The sequence below is a fragment of the Scyliorhinus canicula genome, chromosome 4 (genome assembly GCF_902713615.1).
Source record: "Scyliorhinus canicula chromosome 4, sScyCan1.1, whole genome shotgun sequence".
Classification (NCBI taxonomy): Eukaryota; Metazoa; Chordata; class Chondrichthyes; order Carcharhiniformes; family Scyliorhinidae; genus Scyliorhinus; species Scyliorhinus canicula.
The window spans coordinates 195,234,898-195,256,348 of record NC_052149.1 but is presented as its reverse complement, the minus strand read 5'-3'; the positions used below and the strand labels follow the sequence as shown (position 1 = coordinate 195,256,348).

The following is a 21,451-nucleotide window of genomic DNA, read 5'->3' as shown; positions in this document are numbered from 1 at the left end:
GTTAAGGCACAATTACTAGTGGCAGCACAATGGAAGTGGGGGATTGTACAAAATTACAGAGGTAGGGAGAACCAAACCCATAAGGGGTTTGAAAATGGAGATTATTTTTAAAATCAAGAATTACTGGAGACTATTAAACATTTAATCAAAATGTACAACTCTCAACTGGTTCTCAGTTGTATGTGAAACAATAAACAATTCATTAGCTTATCCCAGAATGTGTCAAACCCTGATGCCTTATGTATGTGAACACAAGGCATTTAAACAAAATATGATATAGTCAGCCAGTCATGTCCAGCAAATGTTGTTACGCTAGTCAGACTTTAGATAGAAAGCTTTAAGGGCAAGCTTTGACCAGATTCAGATACTTAGCATGTAGGAGGGTAGCTCAAGTCATGTATGATGGCCCACTGATGTAGGAAGGAGTGTGAATCTGGTCACAGTTGTTACAATTCAGACCTAGCCTCACCTTAAGATTTTTCCTCAGTCCACCTTCAAATTAATTGAAGCGGCAGTACATGTGCTGCTGACACACATATCCAATTTAGGTCAAATAAAACAGTACCTCTGAGTTAGACTGCCATGTAGCTCAATGATGAGCAATACATGCATTCCAGATTCTCAGGGCACTTATGGAAACAAATAGCATTACCAGAAAGAATATTTACACCCTGGCTCTAAATGTATAACAATGTCATATATTTTTACAATCAACGGTTCTGATGATTATTGCAAGTTTTTTGCTCCCGCTCATGAAAATTTCCCTAGCTCTAAAATACATTTGATTTTGTTGCAGAAAGTAGTACTGTTATCAAGGGCTGAAATTACAAGAAATGAACATTGCCATAACAACTAACCAGTTGCACCCAGAAACAAGCTTATTTTGATAGATTTTCAACACCAGGACTCCAGCTATCAGCTCTTTTCAAAGTGCAGAGAAAGTTATATTTATAATTAACAGCACACATCATCTGCAGACACTCCCTGAAGCGTAGTATGAAATTTTTAACCTTCATGTTTGCACTTGTTCAGTAACACATGTTAGAACTTGAAAAGAAAGGTGGACACCTAGACACCATTAAATAAAAACTTGCATTTATATTTACTTTTAGCAATCACCAGATGGCTCAAAGTGCACTTTTGTTTTTAATTGCAGTCACTGTTGTAATGTAGGAAATGTGGTATCAATTTTCTGCAAACTTCCACAAGCAGCAATATGCTAATGACCAGAAAACCTGCATCATTCTTGGAAACCTAAAGCACCACTGGCTACCTGTAACATGCAACTCCATCAAAAAAGGGACTTCAAAGTTGTAATACATATCTGGGAAGTGAACCACTCTCAGTAATTATATAGCAGCTCTTTAATGTTACTTTTAGAGTGATAAATGTTTAACTGTTGCTCAAACTGCAAAGTGCATTTATGCCTGCTGAAACTTTTCGCACGGCAACTAAAGGAACCAGGCTCAACTCTGGGCTTCATAAATTTGAAGTATGTCCAAAATCTGCTGGCTGTTCAACTTTTTTAAATTTAACTCCATCTTTAAATGAAGATTTAGGTGTCCTGTTTAACATAAAATGGTTATAAAGGATATAAAGGAGCAATGTTAATCTGCAATTTTTTTTACAGGAGAATGATCTTGTTTATACAAAGAAGCTGTACTTCAGCCAAAGAGTTAATTTCCTCAAGTGACTTCAGGTTTCTGAAGGAATGGCTGTTCTCTACGAGAAAGTAGACGCAGCCATCCAAACACTGACCTTCAAGTGATACAGAAAACTAATGGCTGACTGCACAACATTCTGACCTTATCAGTATAGCTTTCTTAACTATCATCTTGCTAAAGTTCCCACAGACTGACCATTTTCCACAACATGCCCTATTGTTCAAGTGATACCTTAGAGAAAAAGATTGACAGGGGCAAATTTTCTGTTGATTCAGCAGCTCGCTGGAAATGATAGTTTGGAAAATAGCCTAATTTTGCTCATTCAAAGTTGGTTTTCACTTTTAAAAATTGTATTATCCAGTAATACAACTTTAATAAAACAGAAAGCCTTTTTTGAATGATATTGATTTAAATTAACAGATAATTCAAGGTAAAGAACTTAAGAATAATAGATGTACTTAAGGTCAGATATTGTTTGTTTCAGAAACTTGTTTCTGAAAGTTTATGCATGTGTCAAAAGCTTTCATAGGTGATCAAAAGGCTCAAGAAGATCCTGGAAAATGTGAGTTTGCATGAAAATGAAATGGAAAAAATCTAAATCGCTTATTGTCACAAGTAGGCTTCAAATTAAGTTACTGTGAAAAGCCCCTAGTCGCCACATTCCGCCGCCTGTTCGGGGAGACTGATACGGGAATTGAACCATGCTGCTGGCCTGACTTGGTCTGCTTTAAAAGTCAGCTATTTAGCCCTGTGTTAAACCAGCCCCGACATGAGTTAAAAGTTACAAGATTTAAGAGAGGTTAGATTGTTTAATTTAAATATAAGTAGAGAAAATGAAAGTGAATTACATTGCAACAGTTGATGCAATGGTTTTTTTGAGGATAAGGCTAAAGTTCAGTATAAATACAATGCATGCAAGCTTAGTTTGTTAGGAAGAGAAGACAAGAGGTGATGCTTTGCTGCCGACACAACAGGTGAACCAAATTAATTGAGAGCCAGTCTTCAACGCAAAAGGAACATTTGACAACCTTCATGCTGTCAGGTAACAGCCGCAACACTAGAAGTGATACACTGAATGTTGACATCTTGCCGAGGCTTTACTGTAAACTTGAACATAATTGTTACACTTATCAAATGAATCCCAACTGATGGGGATAAATTGTGATAAATGCATTCATGTTGATAATAATTTAGATTGCACTAGGAGTTAATTTTACTGTAAGCACTGATAAGTTAACATCTGCAAAAAAAATTAACTTGTGTTAGATTACAACTCTCTGTCCGACTTCATCTTGATGTCCCTGGCAAGTGTTAAGTTGTATTTCACACAGTGTTGTGATGTTATTTTCCTGTTGATTTATCAATGCTTTAGGTTGGAGTTTGGAGGATAATTTGAAATAAACTAAGTACAGAGTCATAAAATGCTGAACGTGCATATTAGATTCCAATCTAAATTCTGACATTGATGAAAAGGGGTCAGATTTTCCTACACCCTTCTATTAACAAAAGCTACACAACATGATAAAAAGTTTCTGACATATGAGAAGTATTGTAAAGATTTACGTTTGTACATTGGTAGATAAATATTTTAAAAAGGATAAGCCTAGCAAATACAGGTCAGTCAACTTAACCTGGATGGTGGGATAGCTTTTACAAACAATTATCTGAGACAAAATTAAGTCACTTGGACAAATTAAGAAAAACCAACACATATTCATTGTGTGTAAATTTGTTGAGTGCAAATTGTGGTTAATTAATTTTTTAACTGAATTTTTTGATAAAGTAACAGAGCGAGTAATGTAGTTGATGTAATGTGCATAGACTTCCAAAAGGTGTTTGTTAATGTGCCACATAACAGGCTTGTCAGCAAAGTTGACGCCCATGGTTTAAAAGGGACAATGGCAGCATAGAAAGGAAATTGACTAAGTAACAGTAAACAGGCTACTAGTGAATGGTTGATTTCCCAGGGGTCAGTACAAGGTCAATTATTTTCTTAATCTCTAGTAATGACCAAGACTTGGGTGTGCAGGGCACAATTCCAAATATTTCAGGTGACAAAACCTTAAAGTATTATGAACTGTGGAGAGGATAGTGACAGACTTCAAAAGGACAGGTAGGTGCAACGGGTGGACACATGGAAGTTGGAATTTAATGCAGAGAAGTGTAAAATGATATATTTGATAGTGAGAACGAGGAACGGCAATATAAACTAAAGGGTACAATTTGAAAGAATGTGGCAGAGCAGAGAACCTGGAGGTATTTGTGCACAAACTGATGAAGGTGGCAAGACAAATTGAGGAAATTACTTAAGTCACACAAGACCCTGGGCTTTATAAATAGAGGCATAGAGTACAAAAGCAAGGAAGTTATGATATTTATAAAACAAAGGTTTGGCCTAAATTGAAATATTGTACCCATTCTGGGTCCCACATTTTAAAAGGAATGGAATGACATTGGATAAGGCACAGAAAGTATTTATGATAATAGTTCTGGGGATGAGAGACTTCAGTTATGTGGAAAGATTGACAAAGTGGTAATTGTTCTCTCAAGAGAATTGATGATTGAGAAAGATTTCACAGAGATGCTCAAAAGTCACTAGGTGTTGCAACAAACTGCTCCCATTGGCAGAAGGGCGAGAACCAGGGGACACCAATTTAGTGACTGGCATGAGAATCAAAGGCGACATGAGGAAATTTTTTAAATTTTTACTTTGCGAGAGGTTAAGATTAGGAATGCACTGCCTGAGAGTGTGGTGGAGGAAGATTCAATTACAGTTTTCAAAAGGGAATTGGATAATTATCTGAAGAGAAAATATTTGCAGGGCTTACAGGGGAGTGGGACCAGCTTAGGTTACTGCTAAAGAGAACCAGCAGGAACACAATGGGTCAAATTAATCATAGAATGGCCACCTTCTGTGCTGTAACCATTGAATCATTCTAGAACAACTAGTAGTTGGAGAAGCTGCTAGTTTCAAAACAGATGTAAGCTAATGTGATCTTATATTCTTAAATTGTTTGAGAATAATGTTCCATTAATCTCTACCCATCAAGAAGTGATTAAAATGAGCTGTTATCTTTCATAGCCCTGATTAAATCGAAGGTATTTGAGGAAGACAAGGCTATCAATATTTTACAGCATTGTAAACATCTGTATGGAGCTACTTTTAACATAGGCCACTAGCAAGAGAGGCCTTGTTAGCCAGCATCCTGTTTTACTACAATAAGCCAGCTCATTATTACAACATTCTATAACAGGAATTTACAGAGGATCCTCTTAAATTGCTTTTCAGCAAAGGTAATCTTCACAATGATCACATTTCATGCCAGTGGTTACATAATTAACTGTTAAACAAAACTTACTTTTCATGGCCTGAATCAGTGCTTTTCCATCTTTAATTAGATCTTTAATGAACTTGTTTGTTTTTTCCAGCTCTGCTTCATGAGACTTGATTCTGTCCCGGAATTGTGGGCTGTCCAGGTAACAATCACTGAACTCCAGTGCCGGTAGGCCCATGGTTATCAACAAGAAAAGGAGCAACAACCAGGAATGCAAAGGTACCAGGGTCCAAAGCACAACCTTTCGACTTGAATTGTTGCACTGACGACTCTGGCAAATCGATTATTTCCCACTGATCCCTAATCCTGAATCTGCCCCTGGGCACGCGTTCTCGCTCTGTTCTGGATGCGGGTGCACCTTTGCGCTGTTTGTATTGCCGCTCTCTCACTCTGTCCTTTCTTGGGCTCAGTCTCTTCCCCCTGGGCTGAAGTTGGTGGCACTCTCCGGCTATCGCTAATGTATCCGGGTTTCTCTCCGCTGTCTCTCCCCAGTGCAGATGTATGCGGCTCTCCTGTATCCCAGGTGAGTGTGGGCGCCTGCCTCTCACCACACTCTTGATATTTGTGGCTGGTCGTCCCTGTCCCTGGTGTGTACAAGACACCCTTCCCACTTTGGTGTTTGTGTGTGGGAGGGAGGGGGGACTGTTTCTCCCTCCCGCTCGCTGGTTGTGTCTGTCTGTGTCTCTCTCTACCCCCTGCAAGCCCTGCACTGCTAACTTCTTGTTTCTCCCTCAGAGCTGTCCGGCCTCCGGCGAGTGGCCGTCCTCTGCGTCCCGCTGAACCTAGGTTGCGGTGGGATTGACTCGGCCGCCGCTTCCGATCGCCTCACATTATTATGATGCTGATCGCCGCTGCCGCTGAGAAACTTCATGAAGGTTCCGCTCGCGCTTCCGTCAGCCGGGCCAACCTAGCCTGATTACTATGGTTACGATTGACGGACGAAGCGACCAATCAGAGAGCTGGCCAATCAGCCATGGCGTTTCGGACGGCATGTTGGGTTGAACTGTATTCCTGTCAGTTAGCTCCGCGCTCGAGGGGGAAGGAGGGGCTCGCGCGGGTTTAACGGAGAGGGAGGAGGGGCTCGCGCGGGTTTAACGGAGAGGGAGGAGGGGCTCGCGCGGGTTTAACGGAGAGGGAGGAGGGGCTCGCGCGGGTTTAACGGAGAGGGAGGAGGGGCTCGCGCGGGTTTAACGGAGAGGGAGGAGGGGCTCGCGCGGGTTTAACGGAGAGGGAGGAGGGGCTCGCGCGGGTTTAACGGAGAGGGAGGAGGGGCTCGCGCGGGTTTAACGGAGAGGGAGGAGGGGCTCGCGCGGGTTTAACGGAGAGGGAGGAGGGGCTCGCGCGGGTTTAACGGAGAGGGAGGAGGGGCTCGCGCGGGTTTAACGGAGAGGGAGGAGGGGCTCGCGCGGGTTTAACGGAGAGGGAGGAGGGGCTCGCGCGGGTTTAACGGGGGGGAGGAGGGGCTCGCGCGGGTTTAACGGAGAGGGAGGAGGGGCTCGCGCGGGTTTAACGGAGAGGGAGGAGGGGCTCGCGCGGGTTTAACGGAGAGGGAGGAGGGGCTCGCGCGGGTTTAACGGAGAGGGAGGAGGGGCTCGCGCGGGTTTAACGGAGAGGGAGGAGGGGCTCGCGCGGGTTTAACGGAGAGGGAGGAGGAGCTCGCGCGGGTTTAACGGAGAGGGAGGAGGGGCTCGCGCGGGTTTAACGGAGAGGGAGGAGGGGCTCGCGCGGGTTTAACGGGGGGAGGGGGGCTCGCGCGGGTTTAACGGGGGGAGGGGGGCTCGCGCGGGTTTAACGGGGGGAGGGGGGCTCGCGCGGGTTTAACGGGGGGAGGTGGGCTCGCGCGGGTTTAACGGGGTGAGGGGGGCTCGCGCGGGTTTAACGGGGGGAGGGGGGCTCGCGCGGGTTTTAACGGGGGGAGGGGGGCTCGCGCGGGTTTTAACGGGGGGAGGGGGGCTCGCGCGGGTTTAACGGGGGGGGGGGCTCGCGCGGGTTTAACGGGGGGGGGGGCTCGCGCGGGTTTAACGGGGGGGGGGGGCTCGCGCGGGTTTAACGGGGGGGGGGGGCTCGCGCGGGTTTAACGGGGGGGGGGGCTCGCGCGGGTTTAACGGGGGGGGGGGGGGCTCGCGCGGGTTTAACGGGGGGGGGGGGGCTCGCGCGGGTTTAACGGGGGGAGGGGGGGCTCGCGCGGGTTTAACGGGGGGAGGGGGGGCTCGCGCGGGTTTAACGGGGGGAGGGGGGGCTCGCGCGGGTTTAACGGGGGGAGGGGGGGCTCGCGCGGGTTTAACGGGGGGAGGGGGGGCTCGCGCGGGTTTAACGGGGGGAGGGGGGGCTCGCGCGGGTTTAACGGGGGGAGGGGGGGCTCGCGCGGGTTTAACGGGGGGAGGGGGGGCTCGCGCGGGTTTAACGGGGGGGGGGGGGCTCGCGCGGGTTTAACGGGGGGGGGGGGGCTCGCGCGGTTTACGGGGGGGGGGCTCGCGCGGGTTTAACGGGGGGAGGGGGGGCTCGCGCGGGTTTAACGGGGGGGGGGGGGGCTCGCGCGGGTTTAACGGGGGGGGGGGGGGCTCGCGCGGGTTTAACGGGGGGGGGGGGGGCTCGCGCGGGTTTAACGGGGGGAGGGGGGGCTCGCGCGGGTTTAACGGGGGGAGGGGGGGCTCGCGCGGGTTTAACGGGGGGAGGGGGGGCTCGCGCGGGTTTAACGGGGGGAGGGGGGGCTCGCGCGGGTTTAACGGGGGGAGGGGGGGCTCGCGCGGGTTTAACGGGGGAGGGGGGCTCGCGCGGGTTTAACGGGGGAGGGGGGGCTCGCGCGGGTTTAACGGGGGGAGGGGGGCTCGCGCGGGTTTAACGGGGGGGGGGGGGCTCGCGCGGGTTTAACGGGAGGAGGGGGGCTCGCGCGGGTTTAACGGGGGGAGGGGTGCTCGCGCGGGTTTAACGGGGGGAGGGGTGCTCGCGCGGGTTTAACGGGGGGAGGGGTGCTCGCGCGGGTTTAACGGGGGGAGGGGGGCTCGCGCGGGTTTAACGGGGGGAGGGGGGCTCGCGCGGGTTTAACGGGGGGAGGGGGGCTCGCGCGGGTTTAACGGGGGGAGGGGGGGCTCGCGCGGGTTTAACGGGGGGAGGGGGGGCTCGCGCGGGTTTAACGGGGGGAGGGGGGCTCGCGCGGGTTTAACGGGGGGAGGGGGGCTCGCGCGGGTTTAACGGGAGGAGGGGGGCTCGCGCGGGTTTAACGGGGGGAGGGGTGCTCGCGCGGGTTTAACGGGGGGAGGGGTGCTCGCGCGGGTTTAACGGGGGGAGGGGGGCTCGCGCGGGTTTAACGGGGGGAGGGGGGCTCGCGCGGGTTTAACGGGGGGAGGGGGGCTCGCGCGGGTTTAACGGGGGGAGGGGGGCTCGCGCGGGTTTAACGGGGGGAGGGGGGCTCGCGCGGGTTTAACGGGGGGAGGGGGGCTCGCGCGGGTTTAACGGGGGGAGGGGGGCTCGCGCGGGTTTAACGGGGGAGGGGGGCTCGCGCGGGTTTAACGGGGGGAGGGGGGCTCGCGCGTGTTTAATGGGGGGGCTCGCGCGGGTTTAATGGGGGGCTCGCGCGGGTTTAACGGGGGGGGGGGAGGAAGGGCGGAGGGCGATTTTAACGGCAAGTGCTGCCAAATCTTAACGGGGGCGGATGACACCATTTTCTATACGCGTTGTGAAAGGTGGGCGAAAGTTTCAACAAGTGGGGTTTGTGGCGCAGGCACTTTAAACACGTTTAACCTCCGGCTGAGGTGTTTCAAGCCTTTTGCACCGTTGGGAGACGAGCGCCGCTTTTGCATTCAGCCCCTCCAGCTTGGCCAAACATTCAGTCCCTCCAGCTTGGCCAAACATTCAGTCAGGCCATCAGGACAGGAGCTGCTGGGTAATCTCAGCAGGTCAGTCAGCACCTGTGGAGAGACAAACAGTTACCGCTTGGAGTCCGTATGACCCTTCTGTAGAACGGCTTTTATTCAGTGAGGTCAGCAGGACTTCATTTCCATTGATCCTTCATGTCCCCCGAGTGTCCTCACCAAACGAAAATCAATTCGATTTTTGACATTTTGAGGTGTTCACTTGACCTAGCGTCCACTGCCCTTTGGAGGAAATAATACCAGATTTTTACCACCCTTTGTGCGAGAAGGGTGCTGTTTCCTTGATTTTACTGTTAAATGCCCTAGTCCTACTTTTAGCCTAGTCTTATTTTGTATTCCACCACCAGATGAAAGGCTTATCTAACTGTATCTGGTCTGTCGAATTCTGTTATATGAAAGAGCTGGAGTGGATTAGCCCTCAATCTTCTATAAACTCTTACTACCCTCAGTTTCATCCTTTTAGCCCCTGTATCAGCCCTGAACCTGTCCTTTAAGAGGCTGAAAAAATTATTCTGGGATTTTATGGGCGGGGAAGTCCCCGCAGGTGAAGAGGGTGATGCTTGAAAGGAACAGAGAAGGGGGGCTGGCATTGCCAAACTTCTGCAACTATTACTGGGTGGCCAACATAGCGATGATAAGGAAATGGATGGTGGGTGCGGGGTTGGTTTGGGAGCGGATGGAGGCTGCTTTGTGCAGGGGCACTAGCCTAGCAGCCCTGGTCACAGCACCTCTTCCGCCAGCACGGTACTCCACCAGCCCGATAGTGGTGGCGGCTCTTTGGATCTGGGGCCAGTGGAGGAGGCATGTAGGGGAGGTAAGAGCATCGGTGTGGACCCCAATCTGCGGCAACCACCGATTTGCCCCTGGGAGTGGAGGAGGCATGTAGGGGAGGTAAGAGCATCGGTGTGGACCCCAATCTGCGGCAACCGCCGATTTGCCCCTGGGAACATGGACGGGGGGTATCAACTGTGGAGGAGTGTGGGGTTTGTGAGGATGGGGGATCTGTTCCTGGAAGCATGAGGGTGCTGGACGAGAAGTTTGGGCTGGCGAGAGGGAACGACTTTAGATACTTGCAGGTACGGGATTTTGTACTGTACAATGTCCTTTCCATGTGCTGCTGAAGTGGAGGCAGGACAGGATAGTTTCTAGGGGAGAGGGTAGAGTCTAAGACGTCTACAAGGAACTAATGAGAGCTGAGGATACGCAGACCGAGGATTTGAAGCTTAAGTGGGAAGAGGAGCTCGGGGGGGGGGGGGGGGGGGGGGGAGAGAGATGGAGGACGGCATCTGGGCAGAAGCCCTGAGCAGAGTGAACACAACCGCAACATGCGCCAGGCTCAGCCTGATCCAGTTTAAGGTTGTGTACCGGGCCCACATGATGGGGGCCCGGATAAGCAGATTCTTTGGGCTGGAGGACAAGCGTGCTAGATGCGCCAGAGGGCCGGCTAACCATGTACATATGTTCCGGTTGTGCCTTAAACTCAGGGGGTATTGGCAGGGATTCGCAGATGTCATGTCCCGGGTATTGAAAACTGGGGTGATAATGAGCCCTGAGGTGGCAATCTTTGCGGTTTCGGAGGACCCGGGAGTCCAGGAAAAGAGAGAGGTCGACGTTCTGGCCTTTGCTTCCCTGGTAGCCCGGTGACGAATATTGTTCACATGGAGGGACTCAAAGCCCCCGAGGGCTGAGGTATGGCTATCGAACATGACAAGCTTTCTTGGCCTGGAGAAAGTCAAGTTCGCCTCGAGAGGGTTTGCCCGAAGGTGGCAGCTACTTATTGACTTCTTTGCAGAGGAGTAAGTGTCAGCAGGGGAGGGAGTGGCCAGAGTAGAGTAGGGGGATATTGAGGCAGGTCCGTGTGTGAACAGAGCCGTGGTTTGCACTATGTTTAATTTGTGTCGTGACTTTTTTTTTGTACTGTACAATGTCACTTTTTCTATATGCCTAAAATACCTCAATAAAATTGTTTGTTTAAGAAAAAAAGAAGAAAAATCCTCACTTTTAAATTCCAACTCCCTTAAAATAAAGCCCAACATTTAATTTGGGTACTTACTGCACCAGTGCACTAACTTTTAGTGAGTTACGTTTATAGATAGCTAAATTCTTCCATAGTTTATGGTCTTACATGATTGAAAATTTTGATTTGTATTTCACAAATTCAAGTTGAATGACCTCATTGAACTTTATTTCATAGAATCATAGAACCCCTACAGTGCAGAAGGAGGTCATTCGATCCATCACGTCGGCACTAACCCTTCAAATGAGCTGGCCATTTACGCACCCCCTTCCACCCCACCCTGTAACCCCATAACCTAACCTGGACACTAAGGAGCAATATAACACGGCCAATCCACATAACCTGCAAATATTTGGACTGGGAGGAAACTGGTGCACCCAAAGGAAACTAGACACACGGAGAATGTGCAAATGAAACATGACCACTGCAGTCAAACACACTATAAACCCAGGCTTTTAACCCTTAATTTGTCCCAATATTTAGAAGTCATGTTCTTAAAATCCTCCATTCGGAGGGTTTTGTTAAGGGGACGTCATGAGACCCACCCGATTGTTAAGGGGAAGTCATTGAGACCCACCTGAGGTGACCAGGTGTATGGATGAGGGCTGTGCATTTTATGTAGTCTACTTGGACTTCATGATGTGGAGATGCCGGCCTCAACTGGGACCTTGGATTCATGTGACATTACATTCACCCCCCCACCATCTGGCCTGGGCTTGCAAAATCCAGCCAACTGTCCTGGCTTGAGACAATTCACACCTCTTTAACCTGTGATTATCCCTCTCTCCAGTTGCTCCAGCTAGACCTGTAAAGACTTAATTACCTGCAAAGACTCGCATTCAATGTATCATCTTACATCATTGACTTTGTCTATATATGTTTCTGGAACCCACCTCTTCATTCACCTGAGGAAGGAGCTGTGCTCCAAAAGCTAGTGATTCAATACAAACCTGGTGGACTTTAACCTGGTGTTGTAAGACTTCTTACTGTACTTGGACTTCAGCGAGGCTCAGTCACACGTGGAAGGCTGATAACAAAAGAAAGAGCCCATGGGATTCAAATAAACTTGGCAAATTGGATCCAGAATTGACAGAGTGGCAGGAAGCAGAGGATGATGGAAAAGTGTGAGGTTATGCACATTGGAAGGAGAAATGGAGGCATAGATTATTTTCTAAATGGGAAGATGCTTAGTAAATCAGAACCACAAAGGGAATCCTTGTTCACAATTCTCTTAAGGTTAACGCGCAGGTTCAGTTGGCAGGAAAGCAAATGCAATGTTAACATTCATGTTGAGAGGGCTAGAATACAAGACCAGGGATGTACTTCTGAGGCTATATAAGGCTCTGGTCAGACCCCTTTTGGAGTATTGTGAGCAGTTTTGGACCCCATATGAAGAAAGGATGTGCTGGCCTTGAAAAGGGTCCTGAGGAGGTTCACAAGAATGATCCCTGGAATGAAGAACTTCTTGTATGAGGAACGGTTGAGGACTCTGGGCCTGTACTCGTTGGAGTTTAGAAAAATATGGGGGGATCTTATTGAAACTTACAGGATACTGCATGGCCTGCATAGAGTGGACCTGGAGAGGATATTTCCACTTGTTGAAAATATTAGAAGCAGAGGACAAAATCTCGGACTAGAGCCGCTCCTTTAAAACAGAGATGAGGAGGAATTTTTCAGCCAGAGGGTGGTGAATCTGTGGAACTCTGCCGCAAAAGGCTGTGGAGGCCAAATAACTGAGTGTCTTTAAGACCGAGATAGATAGGTTTTTGATCAATCAGGGGTTATGGGGAGAAGGCAGGAGAATGGGGATGAGAAAAATATCAGCCATGATTGAATGGTGGAGCAGACTTGATGGGCCGAGTGGCCTAATTCTGCTCCTATGTTTTATGGTCGAGGAGTGATTCTCTGACTGGAAGCCCGTGTGCTGTAGGATCCCACAGGGACCAGTGTTGTGGCTCTTGTGCTTTATTTTTTTTATTATAAATTTAGAGTACCCAATTATTTATTTCCAATTAAGGGCAATTTAGCCTGGCCAATCCACCTGCACATCTTTTGGATTGTGGGGGTGAGACACACACAGACACTGGGAGAATGTGCAAAATCCACACGAACAGTGACTCGGAGCTGCGGTCGAACCCGGGTCCTTAGTGACGTGAGGCAGCAGTGCTAACCACTGCACCACCATCCTGCCTCCTGTTTGTACTTTATATAAATGATTTCGATATGAATGTAGGAGGGATGATCAGTATATTCGCGGATGATACGAAAATTGGTGGTGTGGTAAATAGTGAGGAGGATAACCTTAGATTACAGGAGGCTATAGATGGGCTTGTCAGATGGGCAGATCAGTGACAATTGGAATTTAATCAGGATATGTGTGTGGTGACGCAATTGGGCAGGACAAACAAGGCAAGGGAATACATGATGAACGGCTGGACCCTGAGAAACATGAGGATCAGAGGGACCTTGGTTGCATGTACACCGGTCATGTCTGACCCACTTTATTGAAGATACCTTAAGGTAGCAGGGCAGATGGATACAGTGCCCAAGAAGGCAAATGGTATACTCGCCTTTATTGGCTGAGGCACAGAGTTTATGAACAGGAAGGTTATGCTGGAACTGTACAAAGCGTTGGTTAGGCCACATCCAGAATTTTGTGTGCTGTTCTGGAATCCATATTATGGGAGGAGTGTGATAGCACTAAAGGGTACAGAGGAGATTTACCAGCATGTTGCCTGGCTGGAGAGTTTTAGTTATGAAGAGAGATTGGAGAGAATGGGGGTGTTTTCCCTGGAGCAGCGGAGACTGAGGGGGGGGTGACATGATTGAGATGTATAAAATTATGAGGGACATAGAGTAGACAGGAAGAAATGTTTCACCTTGGTGAAGGAATCAATGACCAGGTGCATAGATTTAAGGTATGGGCCAGAAGGTTTAAAGGGTATGTGAGGAAAAACATTTTCACACAGAAGGTGGTGGGAATCTGGAATTCACTGCCTGAAAGGGTGGTGGAGGCAGAGATCCTGATAACATTTAAGAAGTATTTTGATGTGCACTTGCGATGCCGAGACATACAAGCTTTGGGCCAAGTGCTGGAAAATGGGATTAGAATACTTAGGTGGTTGTTTTTGACAAGCGTAGATGGGCTGAAGGGTCTTTTCTGTCACTCAATGACTAATCCTTCCTTTGAAACTGCCTGGATCTGTCAATTAAGAGGCCTTTAAAAGACAATGGCCCTTGAAATTGAATGTAAACAATGGACAGCTGCGAGTCTCTGATTGGCCAACAGATCTCACAGAGAAAGATTTTAGGCTTTTCGGCATCCAGACAGGCTTGAAAAGGATAAAGGACAATGAAATTAACTGTGAGAAAACCATTTCAAAGTTTCCATCACATTAAAGATCTCACAGACCTCTAATTTTATCATGCCGGGAGACCTTGGCCGTTGAGAGGTTTTAAGGCTGCAGATTGAAATACTTTCATATTGACATGCTTGACAGACAGTTTAAAATATTTAAAGGCAGGCAGCATGGTAGCACAGTCGGTTAGCCCTGTAGTCTCATGGCGCCGAGGTCCCAGGTTCGATCCCGGCTCTGGTTCACTGTCCGTGTGGAGTTTGCATGTTCTCCCTGTGCTTGCATGGGTTTTGTCCCCACAACCCAAAGATGTGCAGGGTAGGTGGATTGGCCACTCTAAATTGCCCCTAATTGCAAAAAATGAATTGGGTACACTAAATTTATTTTTAAAAATATTTAAAGGCTGCAGATAGGAAGAGCAGACAAAGGACTCCCATCCCAGGAAAGACCACTGACCTGAGCTCCTCCAGCCCAAGCCCACCTGACCCCCATCTTCCCTGAAGGACCCCCCTTGGCACTCTGGAGGCAAGTATAGTGAGGGTTCTCACTCCCTTGCCTCTCCCCTCAGAGTTCAAGTGGTGGGGCCTGAAGGCGGCAGGGTGGGGGCCTTGCCAGTGATGGGGGGGGGGGGCTTGTCAGTGATTCAGGGGAGCACAACACCATTCTGAGATCAGGGACACACTTTAAATATGGTGCCCCAGTCTCTAAGGAGCGGGACCTGTCAGCTGGTTTTGGCTTCTCTCAGGACCAATGTATAGCCCAATCCTGTGAAATAAGTGTTCTAAGTGCCAATGAATGGCATGTCAGCGTCACTCCTAGTGCCAGCGGGAAACAATCCAAATTCCCTGCTGGCGGGAGCACTTAAACGGGAGGATCATGGCTTTTAAATTTTAATTTAGATAATTTGATTGCAGTTGGAGATATGTAGTGAGAGAGAAAACACTACTCACAGCTCTGCTAGAAGCAGTTGGTTTTTTTGACGGTGAAAGGGGGAACATCCCTTTCAATCTTGATAGAGGAAAAACCATACTATGGAGTAATGGTTAAGAGAACAGATGCCGGAAATATAAAGTCCAGATTGTTGATGAAACTAGAGAAATAAAAACAAGTTTGCAAGAAGTCTGGAGGTAATAGAACAGAGGAAATTGGGAACCAGAAAGATTATTGGCATTGGGTCATGAGAGGCCAGAAAGATATCTGCAGTTGTGCTAAGGTTTGTGAGAAATAACTACAATTTGAAATAATTGGGGAAATCGGTAGCTGGACCTCAGCATTTGTGTTAAAAGCCTTTAAGACAAAGGAAACCTGAAGGGAGAGGTACAAAACTGATGGAAACAGTGGATTGAAAGCATAATTAAACAGCAGATTTGAAAGGCTGCCTTTTGAAAACGGAATTTGAAATCACTCCTCTGGAAGTCGGAGTTCAGTGGGACATGGTGGCTCATGGTATAAGATTCATCTGGGGGGATTTTGAGAGGAAGTGCACAGACATTAATTGCAGGATCAAGGGACCGACATTAGGAAGGTAAGAGGATGGTCAGCCATCTGAAAGCCAATCCCCTCCTCTTGCTGCTAATCCCTCTCCCCCATCTCCTGTGATCCCACCCTGCAAATCTAATCCCACCCTCATTCATGTATGGCCTGGTCCCTCAGCGATCACTAGGTACATGACTGGTAACTGCCACCACTTTCACTGAGCTGCTTGCAATGGACAGCTGCGAGTCTCTGGTTGGCCAGCAGATCTCACGGGGAAGGATTTCAACCAATGAGGACCTGGACCCCAGGAAATGCCCACCCCTGGACACTTCAGTGCCTGAAATGCACTTAATGCAGCGGGCCTACCCCAATGGGGACGACACAGGTCTCCCAATGAGAGCCCTGTTGCCCAGGTTAAATACTGCCTAATCTTTCAGATCTTCATAAGAACTGAGAAAAGTGGTTAGAAATGTAATAGATTTTTAGCAAGTTAAAGGAAAGTGTGTGTGTGGAAAGAAGAACAAAAGGGAAGTTCTGTGAGGGGATGGAAGGCAGGACAGATTAAATCAGTATTTTTTGCCCGCGACCCAATTTTGCCAAGACACCACAAACAAATGGTTCCTGCAAATAGGAGCCAACATTGACATGGAGCCCAGCTTAAAATGCTGCCTAAATTGCCTCCAGATTCTCAGAGTGGCCACTCTTCTCGGCTCAAGGTAAATTTTTCAGGGGAAAGCAGAAACGGGGCAGTAATCAAGGACTTCAGTGGCCTAATCTCTGCACTAGCCCACTTCCATTGGCCCCCATATAGAATCTGGATCCTTAAGCCACCCCCGAATATTTCAATATGCGCAGCCCAGTAAAAAAATAACAAATTAGTCCATGCCAAGCCCCTTAGTTATCTCTATCTGTATAAATGTCCTACAAATCCATGGGGTCTTACCCACCCAAATAAAAGAGGATAGCATTTTGTTGACCTTCCCAAAGAAAGATTGAGGGAGAAAGACTGGGAGACACTGAAACAAAAACAAAATCCTCCGGAGGACGTTCATTTTTATAGCCTGCACCCTGCCCGCCAAGGTCAGGGGGAGATCGTCCCACTTTTGCAAGTCCGATGTAACCCATTCACCCGACTAGCTTAAGTTTGTGAAGTGAGGCCCAATCGTGGGCCACCTGGATTCTAAGATAATGAAAGATATTCCTGGCTCGCCGAAACAAAATCTTGCCCAGTTCAGCTCCCCTCCCTGGGGGAGTCACTGGAAAGTATTCACTTTTGCCCAGATTCAGCTTATATCCTGAGAGCCAAAATTCCTAAGCAGCTTCATTATCTCCTCTACATTGGAGATTGGGTCTGTGATATACAGAAGCAGATTATCCGCATATAAAGACACCCTCTGCTCCCTCCCAACCAACCCCTCCCGTTCTATCCTCTCCATCGAGTGGACAACCTCAACACAATGGCCAGAGGCTCGATCGCCAAGGCAAACAAAAGAGGAGATAATGGACAGCCATGCCTCATGCGCCTTTTCAATTGGAAGTAGCCAGAACTCAGGGCATTCGTATGCACACTCTGTACAAAAGCCAAGTCCAGTATATAAATTTTAGCTCAAAGCAAAACCTAAGAATTTCAAATAGGTACCCCCATTCAACCATACGAAACGCTTTGTCACGGCCACAAAAATAATCACCTCTGGATCTGGTGCTGGGGAGGGGGACAGAACAACATTTAATAATTGCCATATGTTGGTCGATCACTGCCGGACTTTGACAAAACCAAACTGCTCCTCCAAAATGATCCCTGGAAGGTAGGGCTCCAAATGCATTGCCAACACCTTTGCCAACAGCTTAGTGTAAAGTTCAACATCAAAATGGGTCATACAATCCCATTCCTAGGATCTTTATACCTTCTTCAGGATCAGGGAAATCGATGCCTGTGCCAACATGGTCGGCAATACCCCTGGGACGAGGAATAATTGAACATATCCAGCAACAATGGAATCAACTGATCCACAAACGTTTTATACAATTTGTGAGGGAGCCATCCGGACACAGAGCTTTACCTGACTGCATTAATCCAATACACTTCACAACTTCTTCCGGTCTCATCGATTCCAATTCTTCCCTGCTCCGCCACAGGAAAAGACAAACGGTCCAAAAACTGCATAATTGGCAACCTCTCCTCTAGAGACTCTGACTTATATAGCTCTGTACAAAAGGCCTCAAACGCCGCATTAACCTGCCCTGGGGCAGACACCAACCCACCACCCGCATCACTTATCTGCACTGCCTCCCGGGGGCAGCCTGCCATCTCCGCTGGTGCACCAAAAGATAACTGGCCTTTTCCCCATGTTCGTAAAAGGTCCCCCTCGAGCAGAATAGCTGGTTCACCACCTTGCCAGTCGAGAGCAGCTTAAATTCCATCTGCAATTTTTTTCCATCAGCCAATAACTCTGGGCAATTGAGTACTGGATGGTCACTACCTCAAGGACAGAGTCCACCAGCTCCTGCCTCTCCACACTTCCAGATTTGTCCTCATGTGCCTTGTAGGAGATTATCTCCACACTAACTGACTTCAGAGCTTCCAACAGCGTAGACGGTGAAACCGCCTCATTCCTACTGAACACAATGTACTCCCCAATGGTAGAGGATATACGCTCACAGAATCCCTTGACCACCAGCAATTTCGACGGGGGTCGTTGAGAGCGGCCTGACACATCAAGTCCACAAAATGTGACGCATGATCCAAAATAACAATCACCGAAATAACATACCCCATCCCTTCAGCCCAGGAAGAAGAGACCTACCCACCACAAAGAAGTCAATCCGGAAGTAGACCCGATGGATGTGAGATAAAAAAAGAAAACTCTTTATCCCTCAGACACAGATGTTGTATCATCCCAGTTCGGTGCATACACATTAACAAGAGCCGCCGACGTGCCAGCCAATGGCCCACTGGCAATTACATACACCCTGCCTAGATCCACCAATACTTTAGCAGCTGCAAAAGATACCCTCTTGTTGATCAACACTGCAGCCCCTGAGCCCTACCATCAAAACCCGAATGGTATACCTGTCCCACCAAGCCCTTCCATAACCCTTTTGGTCCTTGATCCGCAATGGGTCACCTGTAAAAACACTACATCAGCCTTCAAATTTCTCAGGTGTGCAAACACCTGTGATCCTTTCACTGGGCCCCTTACATTCCGAGTTATCAATTGGCAGGGGGCCTTCTACTGCCCCCCCCCCACCTAGAATCAGCCATTCCCACCATGTGGGGTTACCCAGCAGCAACTCAATGAGTACCAACACCAGGCCCAGCCAAAATGGCCACTAACCACCCCACCCTCAAGGCCAGAACAAAGACAAAGAATTAATCACCATCAGTAGTCCAACCCTCCCTCCCTACCCCACCTCCCAGCAGCACCACAGCACTATAAACAAACAAACAGCCAAAAGGAAAACAAAGATCCTAATCCCCCCCCCCCCCCCCCCCCTTCACCCAACCCCAAACAAAACAAGAATAAAGCTCCCAACCTCATTACTTTAAAAAACAACCCTCAAGCAATGAGCAGCAGGTACTCCCAACTCCTCCGCTCTCATTAACTAATCTTACAGCTAATTGGTTAAAAGCACATACTGGTGAAAACGTAAAGAATTCAGAGAGGATTAATCAGTACAGTTATACCAGAAATCAACAGAATACATTTTTTTGTATGTGTTGTGAGGTGTGGTAGATGGAGAGAGATTGCAATACAACCTGGTGCATTCAACACCGCACAGTGGTTAGCATTGCTGCTCATGGCACAGAGGACCCGGGTTCGATCCCATCCCCGGTTCACTGTCTGTGTGGAGTTTGCACATTCTTCCTGTGTCTGTCTGGGTCTCACCCCCACAACACAAAGATGTGCCTGGTACGTGAATTGGCCATACGAAATTGCCCCTTAATTGAAAAAAATAGAATTGGGTACTCCAAAATCTTTTTTTTAAAGTAATCTAACTTCTAGTGGTAACAAATGATGCGCGGACACAAAAAAGGCAGCTCTGCTCCGAAGAACTAAAAAATAGGCATTTTTGACCGAATTTAGTCCGCAAAAATTGGACAAAAACAAAAACAGACAAGAAGGGATGCCAAGTAGCAATAGCTCCAAAGGCCGCAAAGAGGCCAAAAGCAGCAGCAGAGGACAGGAGAAGTGAGTGAGCGATCGGCGGACCCACAACGCGGGGTGTCCCCAGCCACACCGGAGAGAGAGAGATCAGCTAGCCGCAAAGCGAGCTGCCCTTGTCAGAGGGAGGACAGAGAAGTTCCTCATGAGGGAACTGAAGAAGCTGGAAGATCAAAATTGAGATCAAGGCAGTGGTCAAGTTGGCGGTCGCAAGAGTGCTGGCCACCATACAAGTGGCCCATGACAAAAGAGACTCGAGACCCGGAAAACATGATCAAGAATATGGAAAATATTCTGGTTGTTTGTAATATACCTGTCTATGAATATACCTGGTGAACATGTAGGCACCCAACTGGGATGACGTGGAATTTATTAAAAAAGACCATGTCAAAAATCCCCGACATATACACCCACTGTGTAATGGACTAATCATGGGGGGAACTTTTAATTGTGTACAGGACCCATGGACAGCCAGAGGAAAACATGGCAAAAGAACTAGGTGCGTTTATGGAACAGATGGGGGCAGTGGACCCATGGAGGTTCACGCATCCAGGGGAAAAGGCGTTCTCATTCTTCTCGTAGGTACACAGGGTTTCCACCCATATTGACTTCTTTGCAGTGGCAAAATTGGTGCTTCCAGAGATAGTAAGAATGAGATACTGCACAATTGTAATCTCTGAACATGTTCCACGCTACATGGATGTGAGGTTGAAGATGTGCTGTGCCTAACACCCCCCCCCCCCCCCCCCCCCATGCAGGTTGGACACGACCCTCCTGGTCAACAAGGCCTTCTGCAAGAAAATATCAAAAGAGTGGAGCATGTTAGTTAGTCCATTACACAGTGGGTGTATATGTCGGGGATTTTTGACATGGTCTTTTTTTAATAAATTCCACGTCATCCCAGTTGGGTGCCTACACGTTCACCAGGTATATTCATAGACAGGTATATTACAAACAACCAGAATGGGGAGGTCTCACCCTCCGTGTTCTGGAAGGCGCTGAAGGCTGTGATCAGAGGTGAAATACAAAGCACGCAGGGACAGGGAAGAGAGGGTGGCTAGCCAACAACTGGTCAACTCCATACAAGAGGTAGACAGATGGTACTCCGAGGCTCCGACCATACAGCCTCTGGTGGAGAGGAAAAAGCTGCAAATGGGCCTTAACCTGCTATCCACTAGGAAAGCAGTGCACCGACTCCGCCAGACATGGGGGACCTTCTATGAACGCAGAGTAAAAGCTAGCCGGAAAAGGTCAACAAAGCATTTGAGGCCTTCTACTGGGGACTGTACACCTCTGAATCCGTTGAAGGAGACTCGGGGATGAAACAGTTCCTCAATGGACTGGTCATGTCAGTCATGGGGGAAGTTGGAGGAGGAGATTGGAGACACCATTAGAACTGGGAGAGGTCATGGAGAGAATTAACTCCGTACAGGCAAGGAAGGTGTCGGGACAAGATGGATTCCCAGCGGACTTGTACAAAATATTAGCGGCAGTACTGGCCCCTCACTTGTGGGAGTTGTTCGCAGACTTGCTCGCAAGGGGCACTCTGCCACCAACGCTAGCACAAG

General features: G+C 48.3%; 1 protein-coding gene across 4 annotated transcripts in view; it reads right to left on the bottom strand.

Moving 5' to 3' along the window:
- The window catches only part of LOC119965284 (rho GTPase-activating protein 26-like), a 243,658-nt gene extending 237,738 nt beyond the window's left edge, over positions 1-5,920 (bottom strand). For 3 of the 4 annotated variants that reach the window (XM_038795809.1, XM_038795807.1, XM_038795810.1), the window contains exon 1: positions 5,024-5,920. In XM_038795809.1, the coding sequence (XP_038651737.1) occupies positions 5,024-5,177 (154 nt within the window). In that variant the 5' untranslated portion in view covers positions 5,178-5,920. The remainder of the gene's footprint in view (positions 1-5,023) is intronic. The other variant, XM_038795808.1, reaches the window with a different exon arrangement.
- Between the last annotated feature and the right edge of the window lie 15,531 nt (positions 5,921-21,451).